The 20,668-nt window shown below is 40.2% G+C and overlaps 1 protein-coding gene across 6 annotated transcripts in view; it reads right to left on the bottom strand.

Moving 5' to 3' along the window:
* Positions 1–20,668, bottom strand: part of RABEP1 (rabaptin, RAB GTPase binding effector protein 1) — a 104,254-nt gene that overhangs the window by 63,044 nt on the left and 20,542 nt on the right. For 4 of the 6 annotated variants that reach the window (XM_005582643.5, XM_074018370.1, XM_045375556.3 and 1 more), the window contains exon 2: positions 11,968–12,096. The exons of the other annotated variants lie outside the window; for them this stretch is intronic. In XM_005582643.5, coding sequence (XP_005582700.2) covers positions 11,968–12,096 — 129 coding nt within the window. The remainder of the gene's footprint in view (positions 1–11,967; positions 12,097–20,668) is intronic. 6 annotated transcript variants of the gene reach the window in all.

Raw genomic sequence — 20,668 nt, 5'->3', positions numbered from 1 at the left:
CTTACACATATCTACATTACCTATCTCTGAATAGGCTGCCATAGCTATTACTGTTCTTGGTAGATTTGTCTTTTGGGCTTTATACTAGAGTTACCAATTGTAGTATTAAGAGTCTAACTCTGTCCATGTCTGAGTCTGTCCATGTACTTAATTTTACCAGTGTGTTTTATACTTCTTTTTTTTGGTGTCTTAGCATTTTCAAAATTTCAAATGGAAGAACTCCCTTTAGCACTTCTTGTGGGATGGGTCTAGTAGTTGTCAATTCTCTCAGCTTTTGTCTGGAAGAATGTATCTCTCCTTCATATCTGAAGGATAACTTTGTTGGATATATGATTCTTAGATGTTCAATTTTTTTTTTTTCTTTCAGCACAGCACACTGAAGATGTCATTCCAGTCCTTCCTTGCCTTTATGGTTTGTACTGAGAAGTCTGTTGACAGACTAACTGAAGCTCCATTAGGGTTATTTGCTACTTTTCTCTTGCTACTTTTAGGATCCTCTCTTTGTCCTTGACCATTGAGAGTTGGTTATTATATGCCTTGGGGTAGTTTTATTTGGGTCAAATTCCTTTGGTGTCCTCTGGCCTTCCTGCATGTGGATATTTATATCCTTCCCAAGTTTTGGAGAGTTTTCTGCTATTTCTTGGAATAAGCTTTCTACCTTTGCTCTTGCTCAACTCCCTCTTGAAGACCAACAATTCTTAGCTTTGGTCTTTTGAAATACTTTCCTACATCCTGTAGGTCATCTTCATTGCTTTCATTCTTTTTTCTCCTCTTTGTTTTTCCAAACAGCCTGTCTTCAAGGTCACTGCTTCTTTCCTCTGCTTGATCCATTTTGCTACTGAAAGCCTCTAATGAATTTTCCAGTTGAGAAAATACATTTATCAGTTCTGAGACTTCTGTTTAATTTAATTATTTCAATATCCTTGTTAAATTTCTCTGGTAAGCTGGGCTTGGTGGCTCACACCTGTAATCCCAACACTTTGGGAGGCCAAAGCAGGCAGATTGAGGTCAGAAGTTCAAGACCAGCCTGGCCAACATGGTGAAACCCCATCTCTGCTAAAAATACAAAAATCAGCCAGGTGTGGTGGGCATCTGTAATTGCAGCTACTTGGGAGACTGAGGCAGGAAAATCGCTTGAACCTGGGAGGCAGAGGTTGCAGTGAGCCGAGATTGCGCCACTGCACTCCAGCCTGGGTGATGAAGTGAAACTCCGTCTGGGTCTCAAAAAGGAAAAAAATATGTGACAAATTTCTTTTTTTTTTTTTTTTTTGAGACGGAGTCCCGTTCTCTCACCAGGCTGGAGTGCTGTGGCATGATCTCAGCTCACTGCAATCTCCGCCTCTGGGTTTGAGCGATTCCCCTGCCTCAGCCTCCCTAGTAGCTGGGATTACAGGTGCACACCACGCTTGGCTAATTTTTTGTATTTCAGTAGCGACAGGGTTCCACCATGTTGGCCAGGATGGTCTGGATCTTCTGACCTCGTGATCCACCCACCTCGGCCTCCCAAAGTGCTGGGATTACAGGCGTGAGCCACCGCTCCCAGCCTAAACTTTTTAATTGAAAAATAATAATTGTACATATGTGTTGGGTACAAAGTGGTATTCCGATACATCTATACATTGTGAAATGATCAAATCAGTACAATTAGCATATCCATCACCTCAAATATGGTAAGTTACACATTAATTTTTGAATGTTGAACCAGTCTTGAGTACCTACACAAATGCCACTTGGCTGCAGTGTGTAACTTTTATACATTGTTGGATTGGATTTGCTAAGATATTGTCAAGGAATCTTGCATATATGTGCATGACAGATATGAGTCTGTAGTTTTCTTTAAATGTCTTTGTATGGTTTTAAGACTAGGATTATGCAGACCTCACAGAATGAGTTAGGAAGTATTCCCTCTGTTTCTATCTTCTGAAAGATTATAGAGAATAGAGACTCGGAGAGATTGGTGTAACTCATGGTATAGTGTCTTCCTTAAATGGCAGATAGAACTCACCAGTGAACACAACTGGGCACAGTGCTTTTTTTGAAAGGTTATTAATCATGAAGTTGTTCCATAATTTTCTTATATTATCCTTTTACTATATATGGGATCTAGAGTGCAGTCTCCTCTTTCATTTCTGATATCAGTAATTTCTCTTGTGTTAGTAATCTTTTTTTACTTAGATTGGCTTACTGTACTTTTTTGTAACAACTTCATTGAGATATAATTCACATATTACTTTTCGCCCACCAGTAACCAATCAGTAATTTTGGTAGCATACTCCCATTGGGTATCCTCTAATTTAATTCTGACACTATTTACCTGGAAATAGCATCAGATCACACAAGCTGAAAATTCAGTCTAACAAGACTGAAGCCCACTTCTGATATCAATTGTAAGCTTCAAAATTATTTTACCTGTGTTTCTGACTGACCAGCTATAAACTGACGTTCCTACACTATCTCCTTAGGTTTGATTAATTTGTCATGGGCTCACAGAACTCAGGGAAACATTTATTTGCATTTACCAGATTATTATAAGACTATTACAAAGGGTACAGAGAAAAAGGTGCACAGGACAAGGCATGTGGGAAGGGGCATGGAGCTTCTATGCCCTCTCTGGGGCACCACCCTCCAGGAACCTTCACATCTTCAGTTACCTGGAAGCTCTCCAAACCCTGTCCTTTTCAGTTATTACAGAGGCTTTATTACATGGACATGATTAAACGGCCACCAATGATCAACTTAACCTTTAGCTCCTCTCCTCTACCTGGAGGTTGGGAGGCAGGGTTGGAAGTTCCAACCTCCAATCCTGTGTTGGTCTTTCTGGTGACCATCCCCTATCCTGAAATTACCTAGGGGCTGCCAGCCATCAGTCAGCTCATTAACAAAGACACTTATCACTTTATATACTTATATATTTTTTATATACATATATATTATATACATATATAGTATATATTTTTTATATACATATATATATTTTTTTTCTTTTTCTTTTTTTTAAATGGAGTTTCACTCTTATTGCGCAGGCTGGAGTGCAATAGCATGATCTCGGCTCACCATAACCTCCACCTCCCAGGTTCAAGCAATCCTCCTGCCTCAGCCTCCCGAATAGCTGGAATTACAGGAATGCGCCACCACGCCCAGCTAATTTTGTATTTTTAGTAGAGATGGGGTTTCTCCATGTTGGTCAGGCTGGTCTCAAACTCCTAACCTCAGGTGATCCGCCCACCTCAGCCTCCCAAAGTGCTAGGATAACAGGTGTAAGCCACCGCACCCGCCCCAAATATATATTTTACAGTATCACACATATAAAACAATTCATTTAAAGTATATAATTCAATGACTTTTTAGTATATTCAATCAGACTTGTACAACCATCACCACCATCAATTTTAGAACTTTTTCATCACTCCAGAAAAAACCTTGTGCTCTTTCATCTCCAACTCCTCACCCCACCAACCCTAGACAACAAATATTCTACTTTCTATCTCTACAGACTGCCAATCTAGACATTTCATATAAACAGAATCATGAAATATGTGATGTTTTCTGACTGGCTTTGTTTACTTGGCGTAATGTTTTTTCAAGGTTCACTCATGTTGTAGAACTGGTACTTCATTCCTTTTTATGGATAAGAAAAAACACATTTTGTTTATGTATTCATCAGTTGATGGACATTTAGGATATTCCTTTTTCACTATTATGAATAATGCTGCTACAAAAATCCATGTACAAGTTTATGTATGGAAACGTTTTCATTTTTTGAGTGTATATACCTAGGAGTGGAATTGTTGAGTCAAATGGTAACTCTATGTTTACCTGTTTGAGGAAGTGATAGGCTGTTTTCCAAAGCTAACATATCATTTTACGCTCCTGCCGGTGGTGTATGAGAGTTCCAATTTCTCCACATCCTTGCCAACATTTGTTAATGTCAGACGTATTAATTATAGCCATCCTAGTGGGTACTAAGCGGCATGTTATAATTTTTATTTGTGTTTTCCTGAGGGCTAATGTCACTGATCACCTTACGACATACTTATCGGCCATTTGTGTCTCTCCTCTGGAGAAATGCCTATTCAGATTTACTGTCCATTTTTAGTTGGACTGTCTTTTTGCTATTGAGTTGTTGTAATGTCTTTATGTAATCTAGACCCTTATCCAATATAATAATTGCAAGATTCTGCCCCATTCTGTGGGTTGTCTTTTCACTTTATGGTATCCTTGAAAACATGAATATTTTTAATTTTGATGAAGTTCAATTTATCTCATTTTTCTTTGGTTGCTTCCACTTTTAGTGTCATACCTAAGAAAACACTGCCTAATCCAAGGTCACAAAACCTTAACCCTATGTTTTCCTCTAAGAGTTATAGTTTACCTTTTACATCTAGGTCCTTATACATTTTGAGTTAACTCTGGCAGATGGCAGGGGGTCCAACTTCATTCTTTCACATGTAGATATCCAAATGTCTCAGCACAATTTGTTGAAGAGATTATTCTTTCCCCCAGTGAACGGTTTTGGCACCTTGTGGAAAAGCAACTGAGAATGTAATTCTATTCCATTGATCTATGTCTGTCCTTAGGATAGTGCCACCTTGTCTGGATTACTGTTGCCTTGCAATAAGTTTTGGAATCAAGATGTGTGAGTCTTCAAACATTTTTCTTTTTGAAGGTTGTTGTGACAATTCTAGATCTCTAGAATTTCCATATAAATTTTAGGATCAGTTGTCAATTCCTACAAGGAAGCCAACTGGGATATTAAAAGGCACTGCATTTAATCTGTACATCAATCTGAGGAGTGGTGCCACCATAACAATATTAAGACTTCTAATCCATGGACATGAGATGTCTATTTATTTAAATCTCCTTTTTGTGTGTGTGAGACAGGGTCTCATTCTGTCTCCCAGGCTGAAGTGCAGTGGCGCGATCTTAGCTCACTGCAACCTCCACCTCCCAGGTTCAAGCGATTCTCCCGCCTCAACCTCCCAAGTAGCTGGGAGTACAGGCGTGCACCACCACACCTGGCTAATTTTTGCATTTTTAGTAGAGACAGGGTTTCACCATGTTGGCCAGGTTGGTCTTGAACTCCTAGCCTCAGGTGATCCGCCCGCCTCAGCCTCCCAAAGTGCTGAGACTGTAGCAGTGAGCCACTGCACCCAGCCCAGATCTCCTTTCTTTTAATAGTGAAGTTTTCAGAGTACAAGTTTTGAGTTTATTTTGTTAAATGTATTCCTAAATACATTATTCATTTTGATGCTATTGTAAATGGAACTGTTTCTTTAACACCATTTTCATACATATAACTGATTTTTGTATGGTGCTCTTATATTCTGAATCTTGCTGAACTCACTTATTAGTTTTAACTAGTTTTGTAGTGGATTCCCTTGGCGTCTGTATATGAAAGAGGATGCCATCAGAGAAAAGTAGTTTTATTTCTTCCTTTTCAATGTGGATTCCCTTCCTTTTTCTTTCTTTGGGTAAGTGCCCTAGATAGATCCTCACTTCCAATGTTGAACAGAAGTGGTCAGAGTGTACATAATTGTCCTGTTTCTGGCTTTAGGGGAAAAGCATTTGGTCTTTAAACATTAAGTGTGATGTTAGCTGTAAGTTTTTCGTAGAAGCCCATTTTTCAGGATTTCCTGTTTTAGTGTTTTTATCATGAAACAGTGTTGGGTTTTGTCAAATACTTTTTCTGTCTAGTAAGATGATCATGTGTCTTTGTTTCTTATCCTACTGATTTTCAGGTGTTGCACCAACCTTCAATTTCTGGGATGAATCCCACTTTTCATGCTGTGTGATTCTTTTTACCTGTAGCTTAATTTGATTTGCTGGTTCTTTGGTGAGAATTTGTGCTTCTATATTCCCACGGAATACTGGGCTAAGTTTCTTGTGATGTCTTCCTTGGTTTTGAGGTCAAGATAACACTAGCCTCAAAGAATAAGTGGGGATGTGTCTCCTCCAAAAATTAAGCCAGGCGTGGTGGCAGGTGCCCATAATTCCAGCTATTCAGAAAGTTAGGGCAGGAGAATCAATTGAACCTGGGAAGCAGAGGTTGCAGTCAGCCATCACAGCACCACAGCACTCCAGCCTGGGCGACAGAGCAAGACTCAATCTCAAAAGATAAAAATTTAAAAATATATATTTTTATCAATTTCTGTATTTTGTATTGTTTCTTACACTGTTTTTTTTTTTTTTTTTTTTTTTTCCTTTGAGACAGAGTCTTGCTCTGTCACCGAGGCTGGAGTGCAGTGGCGTGATCTCAGCTCACTGCAACATCTGTCTCTTGGATTCAGGCAATTCTCCTATGTCAGCCTCCCAAGTAGCTGGGATTACAGGTGCCTGCCACCACATCCAGCTAATTTTTGCATTTTAGTAGATGGGGTTTCACCACAATGGCCAAGCTGGTCTCAAACTCCTGACCTCGGGCAATCCACCCGCCTTGGCCTCCCAAAGTGCTGGGATTATAGGTATGAGCCACAGCACCCGCCCTATCCTATTTCTTACATCCTATATATTTCCTCTATGTTTTCTTTTTGCGAATGTCTATCTCTACTAGCAGTTCTTTTTTTGTTGTTGGTTTTTTTTTTTTTTTGAGACGGAGTCTCGCTCTGTCACCCAGGGTGGAATGTAGTGGCGCGATCTCGGCTCACTGCAACTTCCGCCTCCTGGGTTCAAGCAATCCTCCTGCCTCAGCCTCCCAAGTAGCTGGGATTATAGGCACACACCGCCACGCCCAGCTAATTGTTTGTATTTTAGTAGACACACGGCTTCACCATGTTGCCCAGGCTGTTCTCAAACTCATGAACTCAAGCAATCCGCCCACCTCCGCCTCCCAAAGTGCTAGGATTACAGGTGTGAGCCACCACAGCTGGCCTACTAGCAGTAGTTTTAGTGATTACATAGATGGCTAAGTGCTTAGTTTTTATATGCCTAAAATATCTATTTTGCCCTCACCCTTAAATAATTTAGCAGCATATAAAATTTTAGGTTGACAATTATTTTTTCTATGCACTTTGGAGATCTTATTTCATTGTCTTCTGGCATCTATGGTGCTTGCAAAGTATCTCTTGTAATTGTTTCTTTTCTCTGGTAGATTTTCACATTTTCTTTTGATTCTTGATGTTCTATCATATAAAAGATGTGCCATGGTATGAATTTACTATTTTTTGTTTTGTTTTGTTTTTTGAGATGAAGTCTCACTCTGTTGCCCAGGCTGGAGTGCAGTGGTACAATTTACGCTCACTGCAACCTCCGCCTCCTGGGTTCAAGCAATTCTCCTGCCTCAGCCTCCCAAGTAGCAGGGATTAGAGATGTGCACCACCATGTTCGGCTAGTTTTTTTGTATTTTTAGTAGAGATGGGGTTTCATCATGTTGGCAAGGCTGGTCTCGAACTCCTGACCTCAAGTAATCCACCCGCCTCAGCCTCCCAAAGTGCTGGGATTACAGGCATGAGCCACCACACCCGGCTTGATTTACTATTATTTATCCTGTTTAGTAGTCAATATTGATGTTAAGGACTCACATTTTTTATTAGTAAAAATTTAAGTTATCTGTTCCAATATTCTTTACTATCCCTTCCATTCCCTTCCCCTGGAACTCTTTTCAGATGTGTGTTAAAGGCTCTCAATTCATCCTCTATGTCTTTATGTTCTTTCATATTTCCTTCTTTGTCTCACTAGGAGGGAGAACTCCTCAGTACTGCTTTCTAATTTACTAAAATCTCTGTATCATCTCTACTGATTAAATCTATTAGCAAACACTATTTTAATTTCTAATCGTTTGTTTACAGTATTACTAATGGGTCTTAATTGTTAATTTTATATACTGTTTATTTCCATATCTAAGTGCAAGTTTATGACACTGGAACCACAGATAGCTTCCTATATCTAGCTTTTCACTATTGAAATTCTGATTAGTTAGCATAACAGCTTTATATATAAATTACAACCATGTATAAAGACTTTCTGAACACCAGTAGAAAACTTCAATGTCTTCTGGTGATTAGCTATAAGCTCTATTCCTACTATTTTTCGTCAGATTGAGAACTATATGGCCTTTTGTTCTGTTTCATGTAACCGTCTCTTACTCATTGGCAACACTACAAATTTCCAGAGCACAAAACAAACACTGCTGTAGTGCCAAGCTCTGTAGTTAAAGAAAAGCTAAATCAGAAAATACTTCAACAGAAAAGCAATAAAACTTTCAGAAATATTTATAACATTCCCAGCTAAAGTCGGCTTGGAAAAGAACGGGTACTAAGACCAGCCTGGGAAACATGGTGAAACCCCATCTCTACTAAAAAATACAAAAATTAGCCGGGTGTGGCGGCATGTGCCTGTAGTCCCTGCTACTCAGGAGGCTAAGGCAGGAGAATCACTTGAACTTGGGAGACAGAGGCTACAGTGAGCCGAGATCATGCCACTGCACTCCAGGCTGGGTGACAGAGCAAGACTCCATCTCAAAAAAAAAAAAGAATAGGTACTAAGAAAAGAACAGACAGTAAGAGAAGTAAAAAGGTACATTTCTCATTACCATCTGCACTTATATTTCAGCTATTCTCCAAACAAGTGCAAACACAGCTATCACAACACTAAAGCAAAAGCTGGACCTATTGGGAAAAAACCAATGTTTGGACTTTCAGAGTTACCTTGACCTGGTTTTCCTGAAAGATAAAACAAAGACTGCTGTCCACATCAAAATCCTGGTTTATACTGTAAACACCTGTGGCAATCATTAAAGACTAGATTTAGACTTCACAGTAGATACAATAAAAGCAGCTGTCTCAGGGGAAATCTTCACATTTGATTTTTATTATGATATAGGCTAACAGCCAAGACAAAAACTAAGTAATCAGCATATGACCTTTTATATACTATGCATTTTCTTTACGAATGTCTCTCAAAAACTCTCAAAAAGGATCACAGTATTTTTTTGAAATTTTGTAAAAAGCTACCCCAACTGTTTGCTATGGCCAGCTAAGTTTATTGACCACTTTGGACAGTAAAGATACAACAGTACACAAAAAGACTATTTACTGCGTTTAGATGTCATCAATGAAATTTTAACAAACTAAGCATGGTTTTTGAACCAACCCCTGTTACAAGCTCTTTAATTCACAGATCTAAAACTGCAGTTGATAATGCATTTCAGAAATGGGAGGTTCTTGGTCATTTTCATTTCTTCAGAATTTTTGGGAAAATTCAATTTTATAATTTCATAGAAAATAAGAAAACGAAGGAACCCTAACAGCTTTACTGGGGACACACAAAAAGAAAGCAAAACAAACAAGGTTTAGGCAAGATTGACTTCAATTAGCCGTAGACAGGATGAACAAGCTACAGAGGTTTTGGTGTAAGAGGTAAAGGAGAAAATGGATATCATTAGCCAGCATCATACTGCTGGGTTTCAAATGATCATCAGAGAAAATACTACCACAACCTTTTATATATACATCAAATGTTTTACAGGTCATCTTGACAAGAATATACCACTGCAGAAGGACAGTGGTGCTTGATTAATTCAAAAGCATGAACAAATTTTAAAAGGGAGAAGATACATTCATATAAAGATACTGAATAACCAGACAGAACTTATTTCTTTTGAGACAGCACATTGAGGCATGGGCCTGTAATCCCAGCTACTAGGGAGGCTGAGGCACGAGAGTCGCTTGAATCCAGGAGGCGGAGGTTGCAGTGAGCCAAGATCACACCACTGCACTTCAGCCTGGGCAACAGTGAGACTCGGTCTCAAAAAAAAAAAAAAAAAGAAAGAAAAAGAAACAAATGCACATTCAAATTCCAAAACCATTTTTAAGAACAAAATTCTAAAAGAGATGTAAAGAAGAAAACTCAAGGAGGAAAACCACTGTAAAATCTCTGCTAAAAAGCTATTCGTGTGTTTTTTTGTTAAACAGATGACAATGGACATTAAATCACTGATATTTTCATTCCACTGGATGGGAGGTCGAGGAGAGCGGATCACAAGGTCAGGAGTTCGAGACCAGCCTGACCAACATGGTGAAACCCTGTCTCTACTAAAAATACAAAAATTAGCCGGGCGCGGTGGCTCACGCCTGTAATCCCAGCACTTTGGGAGGCCGAGGCGGGTGGATCACAAGGTCAGGAGATCGAGACCATGGTGAAACCCCATCTCTACTAAAAATAGAAAAAATTAGCCAGGCGCGGTGGCAGGCGCCTGTAGTCCCAGCTACTCAGGAGGCTGAGGCAGGAGAATGGCGTGAACCCGGGAGGCGGAGCTTGCAGTGAGCCGAGATTGCGCCACTGCACTCCAGCCTGGGCGACAGACCGAGACTCTGTCTCAAAAAAAAAAAAAAAAAAAAAAAAAAAAAAATTAGCGGGGCGTGGTGGTGCATGCCTATAATCCCAGCTCCTCGGGAGGCTGGGGCAGGAAAATCGCTTGTATCCGGGAGGCGGAGGTTGCAGTGAGTTGAGATCGCGCCACTGCACTCCAGCCTGGGGCAACAGGGCGAGACTCCATCTCAAAAAAAAAAAAAAGCACGAAGTTTTCATTTAAATTGTAAATATCAACAATATAAAACTTATATCCTTCACATCTTTTCAAGCAAAACATTTTAAACATCAACTTTAAAATGTATAAAGGTTGTATGTAAGTATATATTTTACAGAGTTCACAAGTTAAAAAAGCTGCATGATCACTAGTCTAGAACAGGATTTCTCAAACTGTAGTACTTGAACTAGCAGTAACTGGAATCATCTATGAGCTTATTAGAAATGCAAATTTCTGGGCTCCACCCAAACATACTGTGGTTTAACAAGCTCTCCAGGTGATTTTTATCCATGTTAGAATTTGAGAGCCACTATTCTATTATAGAATAGAGCAGTTTTCAAAATTTAGTGTGCATCTGGACCCAAATTCCACAGTTTCTAACTCAGTAAATCTGGGTGGGACCCAAACATTTGCATTTCTAACAACGTTCCCAGGTGATAATGATAATGATGCTGTTCCACAACCACACTTTGAGAACCACTGGTCTAGAGAGCTGTGGAAGCCATATCCACATTATTCTAGGTCAGTACTCAGAATGTAAGCCCCTTCCCTGATCCTTCAAATTAGGTCCCCCACCATGTTCTCTCATGTATTTTCCTGATAGTTTCCCTTTTTCTTTTTTTTTTTTTGAGATGGAGTTTCACTGTTGTTGCCCACGCTGGAGTGCAACGACGCAATCTCGGCTCACCTCAACTTCTGCCTTCTGGGTTCAAGTGATTCTTCTGCCTCAGCCTTCCGAGTAGCCGGGATTACAGGCACACGCCACCACGCCCGGCTAATTTTGTATTTTTAGTAGAGACGGGGTTTCTCCATGTTGGTCAGGCTAGTCTCGAACTCCCGACCTCAGGTGATCCGCCCACCTCAGCCTCCCAAAGTGCTGGGATTATAGGCATGAGCCACCGCGCCCGGCCTGCAATTTCTTTTTTAACAACTCATCACACAATTACTTAACATCTGTTTGGCTCATTGTGTTCAACCAAGTTAAAGAACCACATGAATTTTGCTCCTTCTGTATACCCAACATGTAAGTATAATGTCTGCCTCATAGTAGATATTAAATATTTATTGACAACTGAATATTTGTTGGGTAAAACTGATGTTTCACGGAATTAAACATAGCTAAAGATGTTATTAGAATGCCAACAATCCTAGTTTGCCCACAACTGTATCTCAAGTGTAAGAGCAATGACCGTCTCTTATCTCAAGGCTATGCAACCTAAATATCAACAGTAAGATCAAAAAAACAAGGCAAAATCTGAAGAAGGCATTTTTCAACTTGTTTTTTCAATCTCATTCTTAATCTGGCCTTTAAACAGTATTCTTTTATTATGCAAGTACCAATAAAATCAAGGTTTATTCAATGATAAAATTAACACTACTACCAAGAAACTCAACACTTTGAGGCCATTTTTGCATTGAAGGTGGTGGGAGACTTATGAACTTACCCTCTTTAGCCAAATATAACTCCTTAAATTTTGCTCTCTTTTGATTAAATTCTTGTTCAAGCTGCTGTTGTGCACGTAAAAATTCTGCATTAATTTTTTCCAATTCTGCTACCCGTTGCTGAAGAGAAACTGGGGGAAAAAAATACTAGTTAACAAGTAATAACTTTTATTTATAAATAAATTTATAAAACAATAAATTAATATTCCAGCTGCACACTGCTATACATGAAACAAGTAGTCAAGTCTCTTCCAAAAATCCACCATATGCTAGGATATTCTAATGTTAAAAAAAAGTAAGACAGGCCAGGCATAGTGTCTCACGCATGTAATCCCAGCACTTTGGGAAGCCAACGCAGGTGGATCACCTGAGCTCAGGCGTTCGAGACCAGCCTGGCCAACATGGAGAAATCCCGTCTCTACTAAAAATACAAAAATTAGCCAGGTATGGTGACAGGCGCCTGTAATCCCAGCTACTCAGGAGGCTGGGGCGGGAGAATCGCTTGAACCCAGGAGGCGGAGGTTGCAGTGAGCCGAGATCACGCCACTGCACTCCAGCCTGGGTGACAGAGTGAGACTCTTGTCTAAAAAAAGACCCTTCTATTAGACTTAATACACAACTGTAAATGAGTCATGTAAAGTGAAACCACAAATATACAGAGAATCACGTAAGACCAACTTCCCCACAAAAAAAGAGTTTCTAAAGTGCCTTTGTGCAACTGAATAGCAATTCAATTTTAGAACTGTTAAACACTGGATTATTTGAGCTAATTATCCCACATATGAACCCACTGCCAATCTTGCTATTTCCCATTTCTCTCAAATGTCACAAGCAGAATCTAATAGGTTCCCTAATTAGTGCCGCCATACCAGACTGAACTATTCTTCCAACTCCAAAATGATCCATTACCATTATACTGAGATCATAATCAAAAACCCATTCACAGAGAGAGGATACAGAACTGTACAATCTATATGAACTCTCAATTACTGAGAGATAATCTGGTTTTCTTCCATGTTTTCAATATTGATCATGGTGTGTGGGGATTAGCAGACTTTTTTTTACTTTATGGACACTATAATTTGGACTCAGTTGGTTAAATGATTGCCTTCCCTGACCAAACCGAAGGGTTCTTTTGATTGAAGCATAAGATAGGAGGTCCAGCTGTCCAAACCCCTGATCTCCTCTTTTGCCCCAACAGCATCCCAGCCTTAAAGCTATGACCATAATCCCTTTAGGGGGTATCAGTTAGTCCTCATCAACCACTAACTACTTAGGCCAGCAGAGATCCAAGTTTCCTGCTACAAGTCACTCCAGATAATGATGATTTGCCTACAATTTTAATCAAGATCTGAGATTATCTTTGAAGGCTATCCCCTCTCCCAATCACTCACTCAATTTAATTGAGAGCTGATTTTTAAAATGTATAGAAAAAAAAAGATGGGAAAAAATGTACCAATGCTTTATGTATGAGTAACAGAATTATGGCCCATTAATTTCTTCCATATGCTTTTTTATTTTTGAGACAGAGTCTCGCTCTGTTGCCCAGGCTACAGGGCAGTGGTGCGATCTCGGCTCACTGCAAATTCTGCCTCCCATATTCAAGTGATTCTTCTGCCTCAGTCTCCCAAGTAGCTGGGACTACAGGCATGCACCACCATGCTTAGCTAATTTCTGTATTTTTAGTAGAGATGGCGTTTCACATGTTGGTCAGGCTGGTCTCGAACTCCTGACCTCAAATGATCCGCCCACCTCGGCCTCCCAAAGTGCTGGGATTACAGGCATGAGCCACCGCACCCAGCCTTCCATATGCTTCCCAAAGTTCTCTTCTATGCAGATGTGTATTTCTTTGACAATGAACTAAAACCAATACAGATGGTTCAAACTGATGGTTTCACTTACAATTTTTCCATTTTATTATGGTACTCATATAACCACTCTTTTTCACTTTCAACTTTCACTACAGGATTCAATAAATTACATGATATACACAACATTTTATTATAACTTGATAAATGTCAGCTGTCATTATTAAATTGGTGGTATTTATTTAATGAATAACAAAAAAAAAATAGTAATCAAATGACCTTGTATGTAGCCAGAAAAGACCAGAAGTCACTTCCAACCTCATGATTCTGACTCAGTTCCATGCTTAGACTCCCAGCTTATACCCTTCCCTATTACCATATATCTTTTTTGGGTTTTTCTTGAGACGGAGTCTCACTCTTGTCACCCAGGCTGGAGTGCAGTGGCACAATCTTGGCTCACCACAACCTCCGCCTCCCAGGCTCAAGTGATTCTCCTATCTCAGCCTCCCAAGTAGCTGGGATCACAGGTACATGTCACTGTGCCCAGCCAGTATTTGTATTTTTAGTAGAGACAGGGTTTCACCATGTTGCCCAAGCTGGTCTTGAACTCCTGACCTCAGGTGATCTGCCCGCCTCGGCCTCCCAAAGTGCTGCAATTACAGGCATGAGCCACCGTGCCCAGCCTACCATGTATCTTTATAGCATCATGAACAAACTAATTACTATAATGCCAGCCTTCAACAATATTAAACCTTCTGAAATTTAAAACGCTATGAATATAAGTATGCCAGCCTTTGTCAACAACAGGTTTTCTGTTAGAAGATTTTGCCCAGCTGTAGGCTAATATAAGTGTTCTAGGCACATTTAAGGTAGCTAGGCTAAGCTATGATGTTCCATAAGTGTATTAAATGCATTTAATGATATTTCCAATTTATAATGGGTATAGCTCCATGGTTAAGTCGAGAAGTATCTCTATGCGTTCATTCCCATGAGACCTTGAAACTAGCCTCGCTATAGATTTAACAGTGTAAGTGCAATCATTGCAGAAACAGGATGACTGCTGGTTTGAGTTCCATGTCATTAATGGTAATTATTTTAAGGAACAAACACATAGGGTCTCTAAGTCAAAGCAACAACTTCTGGTCAACAGAAGGTTTGATAAAACTTTGAGAAAAAGAGGGATGAGAAATCCATTGGAAGGAAAAAATGTGCAATTATCTCATATTACCATTTGAAATCATGAAAGAAATCTGTTCTCTGTGCTAATTTTACTGGTATTTTTATTATTAAATCCACATTGTTTAGTAAGTTAAACAACTTTTCCACGTAACACTTTAGTATTACTAGTAGCTACTGATTAGTACAGGGGTAATAAAGGGCTCTGGGGAATCAAGGAAAGAGAAAAACCAAAATCCCTGTTCTTATTTTTCTCTAATAAGACGTATCCCCTCCTATCCCTACCTTCTACCGAAATGCACACATAACCAAAACACCCATACCTCTCAACATTAATGTGTTTATAATTAGGAACTGAGACAAATGAATCAACAAAACAAAAATGCAGCCGTTAAAGATGCAGCCAAGATTAAGTAGGTTTCCATTACTCCCAACCCCTCATGGCTCTGGCCCACAGTTTAGACCCACTCTATACCCACAAAGCCTGGCTCTCTCCAGGCTTCAGGACAGTGTTCGGTTCTAGAAATCATGATCCCTTTGAGAGTATATCGAGTAATTGTCTTTCTCTTTTTTTTTTTAAGAAGTGATCATCCACCTCAAGTACTTCTAACATACTGCAATTCTACAATATAGAAAGACAAAAAAACGGCTTTTTACAAGAATGACTTTACTACAACATCTAGAAAAATCAATTCACCCTAAATATGAGAAAGTTTACAAATAAGCGTATCCTAATGCATTAGCAACCAACCACAAATCAAGGAGAAAACAGCTCTCATCACACAAAATGCTGCATTATTTTTTTATAACATGGCAGCTAATAGGTCACAATCATGAGCTAACAGTTCATGTAAAAAGTACTTAGTGTGGCATATAGAATAAAGTTGATAAACGTTAGCTGTCATTATTAAATTGGTAGTATTTATTTCATGAATAAAGCAAAAAAGTAGTGATTAAATGACTTTATATGTAGCCAGAAAAGACCAGAAGTCACTTCCAACCTCATGATTCTGACTCAGTTCCATGCTGAGGCTTCCAGCTCATACCCTTCCCTATTAACATGTATCTTTATAGCATCACGAACAAAGTAATTACTGTATTGCCAGCCTTCAACATTAAACTTGAAATTTAGAAGGCTGAGAATATCAGTATGCCAGACTTTGTCAACAGTTCCATATATCCCGTATTTGTTGCCTTCATTTGAGCAATAAGAAAAAGGGAGAAATTATCTAATGCATTACCTACTTTCTTTCTTCTTTTTTTTTTTTTCTTTTCCTTTCTTCAGACGGAGTTGTTGCTCTGTTGCCCAGGCTGGAGAGCAATGGCGCAATCTCGGCTCACTGCAACCTCCATCTCCTGGGTTCAAGCTATTCTCCTGCCTCAGCCTCCCAAGTAGCTGGGATTAAAGGAGCTGCCACCATACCAGGCTAATTTTTTTGTATTTTTAGTAGAGACAGGGTTTCACCATGTTAGCCAGGCTAGTCTTGAACTCTTTTTTTTTTTTTTTTTTTTTTTTTTGAGACGGAGTCTCACGCTGTTGCCCAGGCTGGAGTGCAGTGGCGCGATCTTGGCTCACTGCAAGCTCCGCCTCCCGGGTTCCCGCCATTCTCCTGCCTCAGCCTCCTGAGTAGCTGGGACTACAGGTGCCCGCCACCGCGCCCGGCTAATTTTTTGTATTTTTAGTAGAGACGGGGTTTCACTGTCGTCTCGATCTCCTGACCTTGTGATCCGCCCGCCTCGGCCTCCCAAAGTGCTGGGATTACAGGCTTGAGCCACCGCGCCCGGCCTTGAACTCTTGACCTCAGGTGATCCACCTGCCTCAGCCTCCCAATGTGCTAGGATTACTGGTGTGAGCCACCACGTCCAGCCATGCAATGGCTACTTATAATGCTTGACATCCAAAGGGAAAAATGACTATGTCACTCAATTCAGAATGTCTGAATTAACAACAGCAATACAAAAAGAAAAAAGAATACAATAAATAAATGGAGTAAAGACCTAATAATTTTGATATAAACAAGAGAACACATAAAAGTATTTCTAAGACTCAAGCTGTGTCCTACTACTACGTTCCTCTTACAAGTAAAACTTATAATAATTTTTTTTTTTTTTGAGACGAAATTTCACTCTTGTCACCCAGGCTAGAGTGCAATGGTGTGATCTCAGCTCACAGCAACCTCTACCTCCCAGGGTTCAAGTGATTCTCCTGCCTCAGCCCCCCGAGTAGCTGAGATTACAGGTGCCCACCACCACTCACAGCTAATTTTTGTACTTTTAGGAGAGATGGGGTTTCACCATGTTGGCCAGTCTGGTCTCAAACTCCTGACCTCAAGTGATCCACCCACCTTGGCCTCCCAAAGTGCTGGGATTATAGGCGTGAGCCACCACACCTGGCATCTTTACACTAAATTTGATAAAGATATAAGTAACATGAAATGTACTACGACCAAAACCTTTTTGTTTAAAGATGTTCGAACTCCAAGAAAATACCTGTTTCAACCAATTTACAACAAAAAATAACTCCAGTGGGCTCAAAGAATCTGAATAGTTCCTAAAACTCAAATGTTTTATCTTGTGTGTCACTGGATTTTAAAATAAAACTATTGGCTGGGCACAGTGGCTCATGCCTGTAATCCTAGCACTTTGGGTGGCCAAGGCAAGTGGATCTCTTGAGGACAGGAGTTCGAGACCAACCTGGTCAATGTGGTGAAATCCTATCTCTACCAAAAATACAAAAATTAGCCAGACATGGTAGTGCGTGCCTGTAATCTCAGCTACTTGGGAGACAGAGGTACGAGAATTGCTTGAACCTGGGAGGCAGAGGTTGCAGTGAGCCAAGATCGTACCACTGCATTCCAGCCTGGGTGACAGAATGAGATCCTGTCTCAAAAAAAATAAATAAAATAAAATAAAACTATTAAGTATGGTAGGTGTATCCTACCCATTTTACGTATTCATTCAGTGAAGGAATACCAAGCCAGAAAAAGTTAAATAAAAAAATACAATGTTATATATAGCACAGTATGAGCTATGTAAAAATTATATAGAAAAAAAGACTGTAATGAATATCCCAAATGGCACTCAGAGTAATAAAAGAATTATGCTGATGAGATTTAAATCAAAAGGCAATGAAATGCTTTATGTTTCTTATTTTAATAATTATGCTATTTTATTGCTCTACTTCAATGTATTTGCTCATAAAAAAGTACACATATACAAAATGGTCTCAGAATATTTTAACACAAAAAAATCATTTTTTAAATTTTGCTGTTAAGAAACTCACAGTTGGCCAGGCACCGTGGCTCACGCCTGTAATCCCAGCACTTTGGGAGGCCGAGGTGGGTGGATCACAAGGTCAGGAGATCGAGACCATCCTGGCTAATACGGCGAAACCCTATCTCTACTAAAACTACAAAAAATTGGCCAGGCGTGGTGGTGGTCGCCTATAGTCCCAGCTACTCGGGAGGCTGAGGCAGGAGAATGGCATGAACCTGGGAGTTGGAGCTTGCAGTGAGCAGAGATTGAGCCACTGCACTCCAGCCTGGATGATGTAGCGAGACTCCGTCTCAAAAAAAAAAAAAAGAAAAAGAAAAAAAAGGAAACTCACAGTCGGCCAGGAGCGGTGGCTCATGCCTGCAATCCCAGCACTTTGGGAGGCCAAGGCGGGTAGATCACGAGGTCAGGAGATTGACACCATCCTGGCTAACACAGTGATACCTTCTCTACTAAAAATACAAAAAAAATTAGCCGGGAGTAGTGGCAGGCGCCTGTAGTCCCAGCTGCTGGGGAGGCTGAGGCAGGAGAATGGCGTGAACCCGGGAGGCGGAGCTTGCAGTGAGCCAAGATCGCACCACTGCACTCCAGCCTGGGCGACAGAGCAAGACTCTGTCTCAAAAAAAAAAAAACAAAGAAACTCACAGTCTACAAAATAATCATTTTTTACACTGCACTTAAGATTTTAAGATTTTCCTAGCCGGGCCCAGTGGTTCACATCTATAATCCCATCACTTTGGGAGGCCTAGGTGGGAGGACTGCTTGAGGCCAGGAGTTTGAGACCAGCCTCGCAACAGAGTGAGACCCCATCTCTACTAAAAATACAAAAATTAGCCAGGCATGGTTGTGTGTGTCTGTCGCTTGCGTCTGGGAGGTTGAGTTTGCAGTGAGCCAAGATGGCAACACTGCACTCCAAAAGAAAACATTAAAAAGCTTATAAAGTAACTTTATAAACTAAGGTAAACTGGCCAGGCGCGGTGGCTCACGACTGTAATCCCAGCACTTTGGGAGGCCGAAGGGGACGGATCGCCTGAGGTCAGGAGTTCGAGACCAGCCTGGCTAATATGGCAAAACCCCATCTCTACCAAAAAAAAAAAAAAAAATTAGTTGGCCATGGTGGCAGGCACCTGTAGTCCCAGCTACTCGGGAGGCTGAGGCTTGAGAATCGCTTGAACTGGGGAGGAGGAGGCTGCAGTGAGCTGAGACTGCACAACTGCACTCCAGCCTGGGCAATAGAGCGAGACTCTGTCTCAAAAAAAAAAAAAAAAAAAAAAAATCTGTTTTTAGTAACATTCCCCCAATCTGCTCCAAGATTTTAGTTATGCTGTCCAGAATTAGAGAGTAGATTTTCTAGTATCTGACATTTCATACCTACCCTATTTTCTTCTCCAGATTTCTCCTAATCATGATTTCTAAATGCTTCATTATCCAAGCTGCTCACCCTTCAAACTAAACTTAGTCAAAGTTCCACATAAAATATGACAGTATGATCTAAACACAATACCAGCATAGAGTCTAACAGAAATATCTCCTTTCTTCAGGGGACTATACCCTTAACAATGTACGGCTTTGGGAGGCCGAGATAGGCGAATCACAAGGTCAGGAGATCGAGATCATCCTGGCTAACACGGTGAAACCCCGTCTCTACAAAAAAATACAAAAAACTAGCCGGGCGAGGTGGCAGGCGCCTGTAGTCCCAGCTACTCGGGAGGCTGAGGCAGGAGAATGGTGTGAACCCGGGAGGCGGAGCTTGCAGTGAGCTGAGATCCGGCCACTGCACTCCAGCCTGGGCGACAAAGCGAGACTCCGTCTCAAAAAAAAAAAAAAAAAAAAAAATGTACGGTAAATCTACTCTAGCTTTTTTTTTGCCACAACCCCACATTGTTATTGTTATCTCACAAGATTAATGTAATCCAATACTGTCCTTAAACCCTTTCCACTTCAATTGCTATTAAACCAAGGCTCCTCTTACAACCCGAAGCTACTGCAGTTTTAACCACGGCACAGGCGGTTGATTTTTTTTTTTTTTAAACAAAGTTATAGGTTAGGACTAAGAGACCCTTGGTACATCACCTGAAATCTTGGTGGAGGCTGATATTGATTTATTACTCTAAGTTTGGTATGCAGACTGTTTGTTACTGGTCTAAGAATGAGATAAGGAGTTTGTGCCACAATGTAAAATAAACTAAGACACTAAGCACATTGCTTAGTTCTACTGACATTTTTCTATGAAGAAAGTAGTACATGGATTGACATTCTGGTTCAGGTTCCTTGTGTCCTCGAAGACATTAAAAACAGTTTGTGGACAGGTTACTTTCAGTAGTACTGCTGTAGTTTGACAACTGCCATATCCATGGCTGTCTATCATCTTTCCAATAGTCTTCTTACATTTAAAGAAATTTCCATTTTATGAGTTTCAGCTTCCCAAAATAGAAGTCAAATACAA

The sequence above is a fragment of the Macaca fascicularis genome, chromosome 16 (assembly GCF_037993035.2).
Source record: "Macaca fascicularis isolate 582-1 chromosome 16, T2T-MFA8v1.1".
Taxonomy (NCBI): Eukaryota; Metazoa; Chordata; class Mammalia; order Primates; family Cercopithecidae; genus Macaca; species Macaca fascicularis.
The sequence above is the reverse complement of the archived record's forward strand: the minus strand, read 5'-3'. Positions and strand labels throughout refer to the sequence as shown.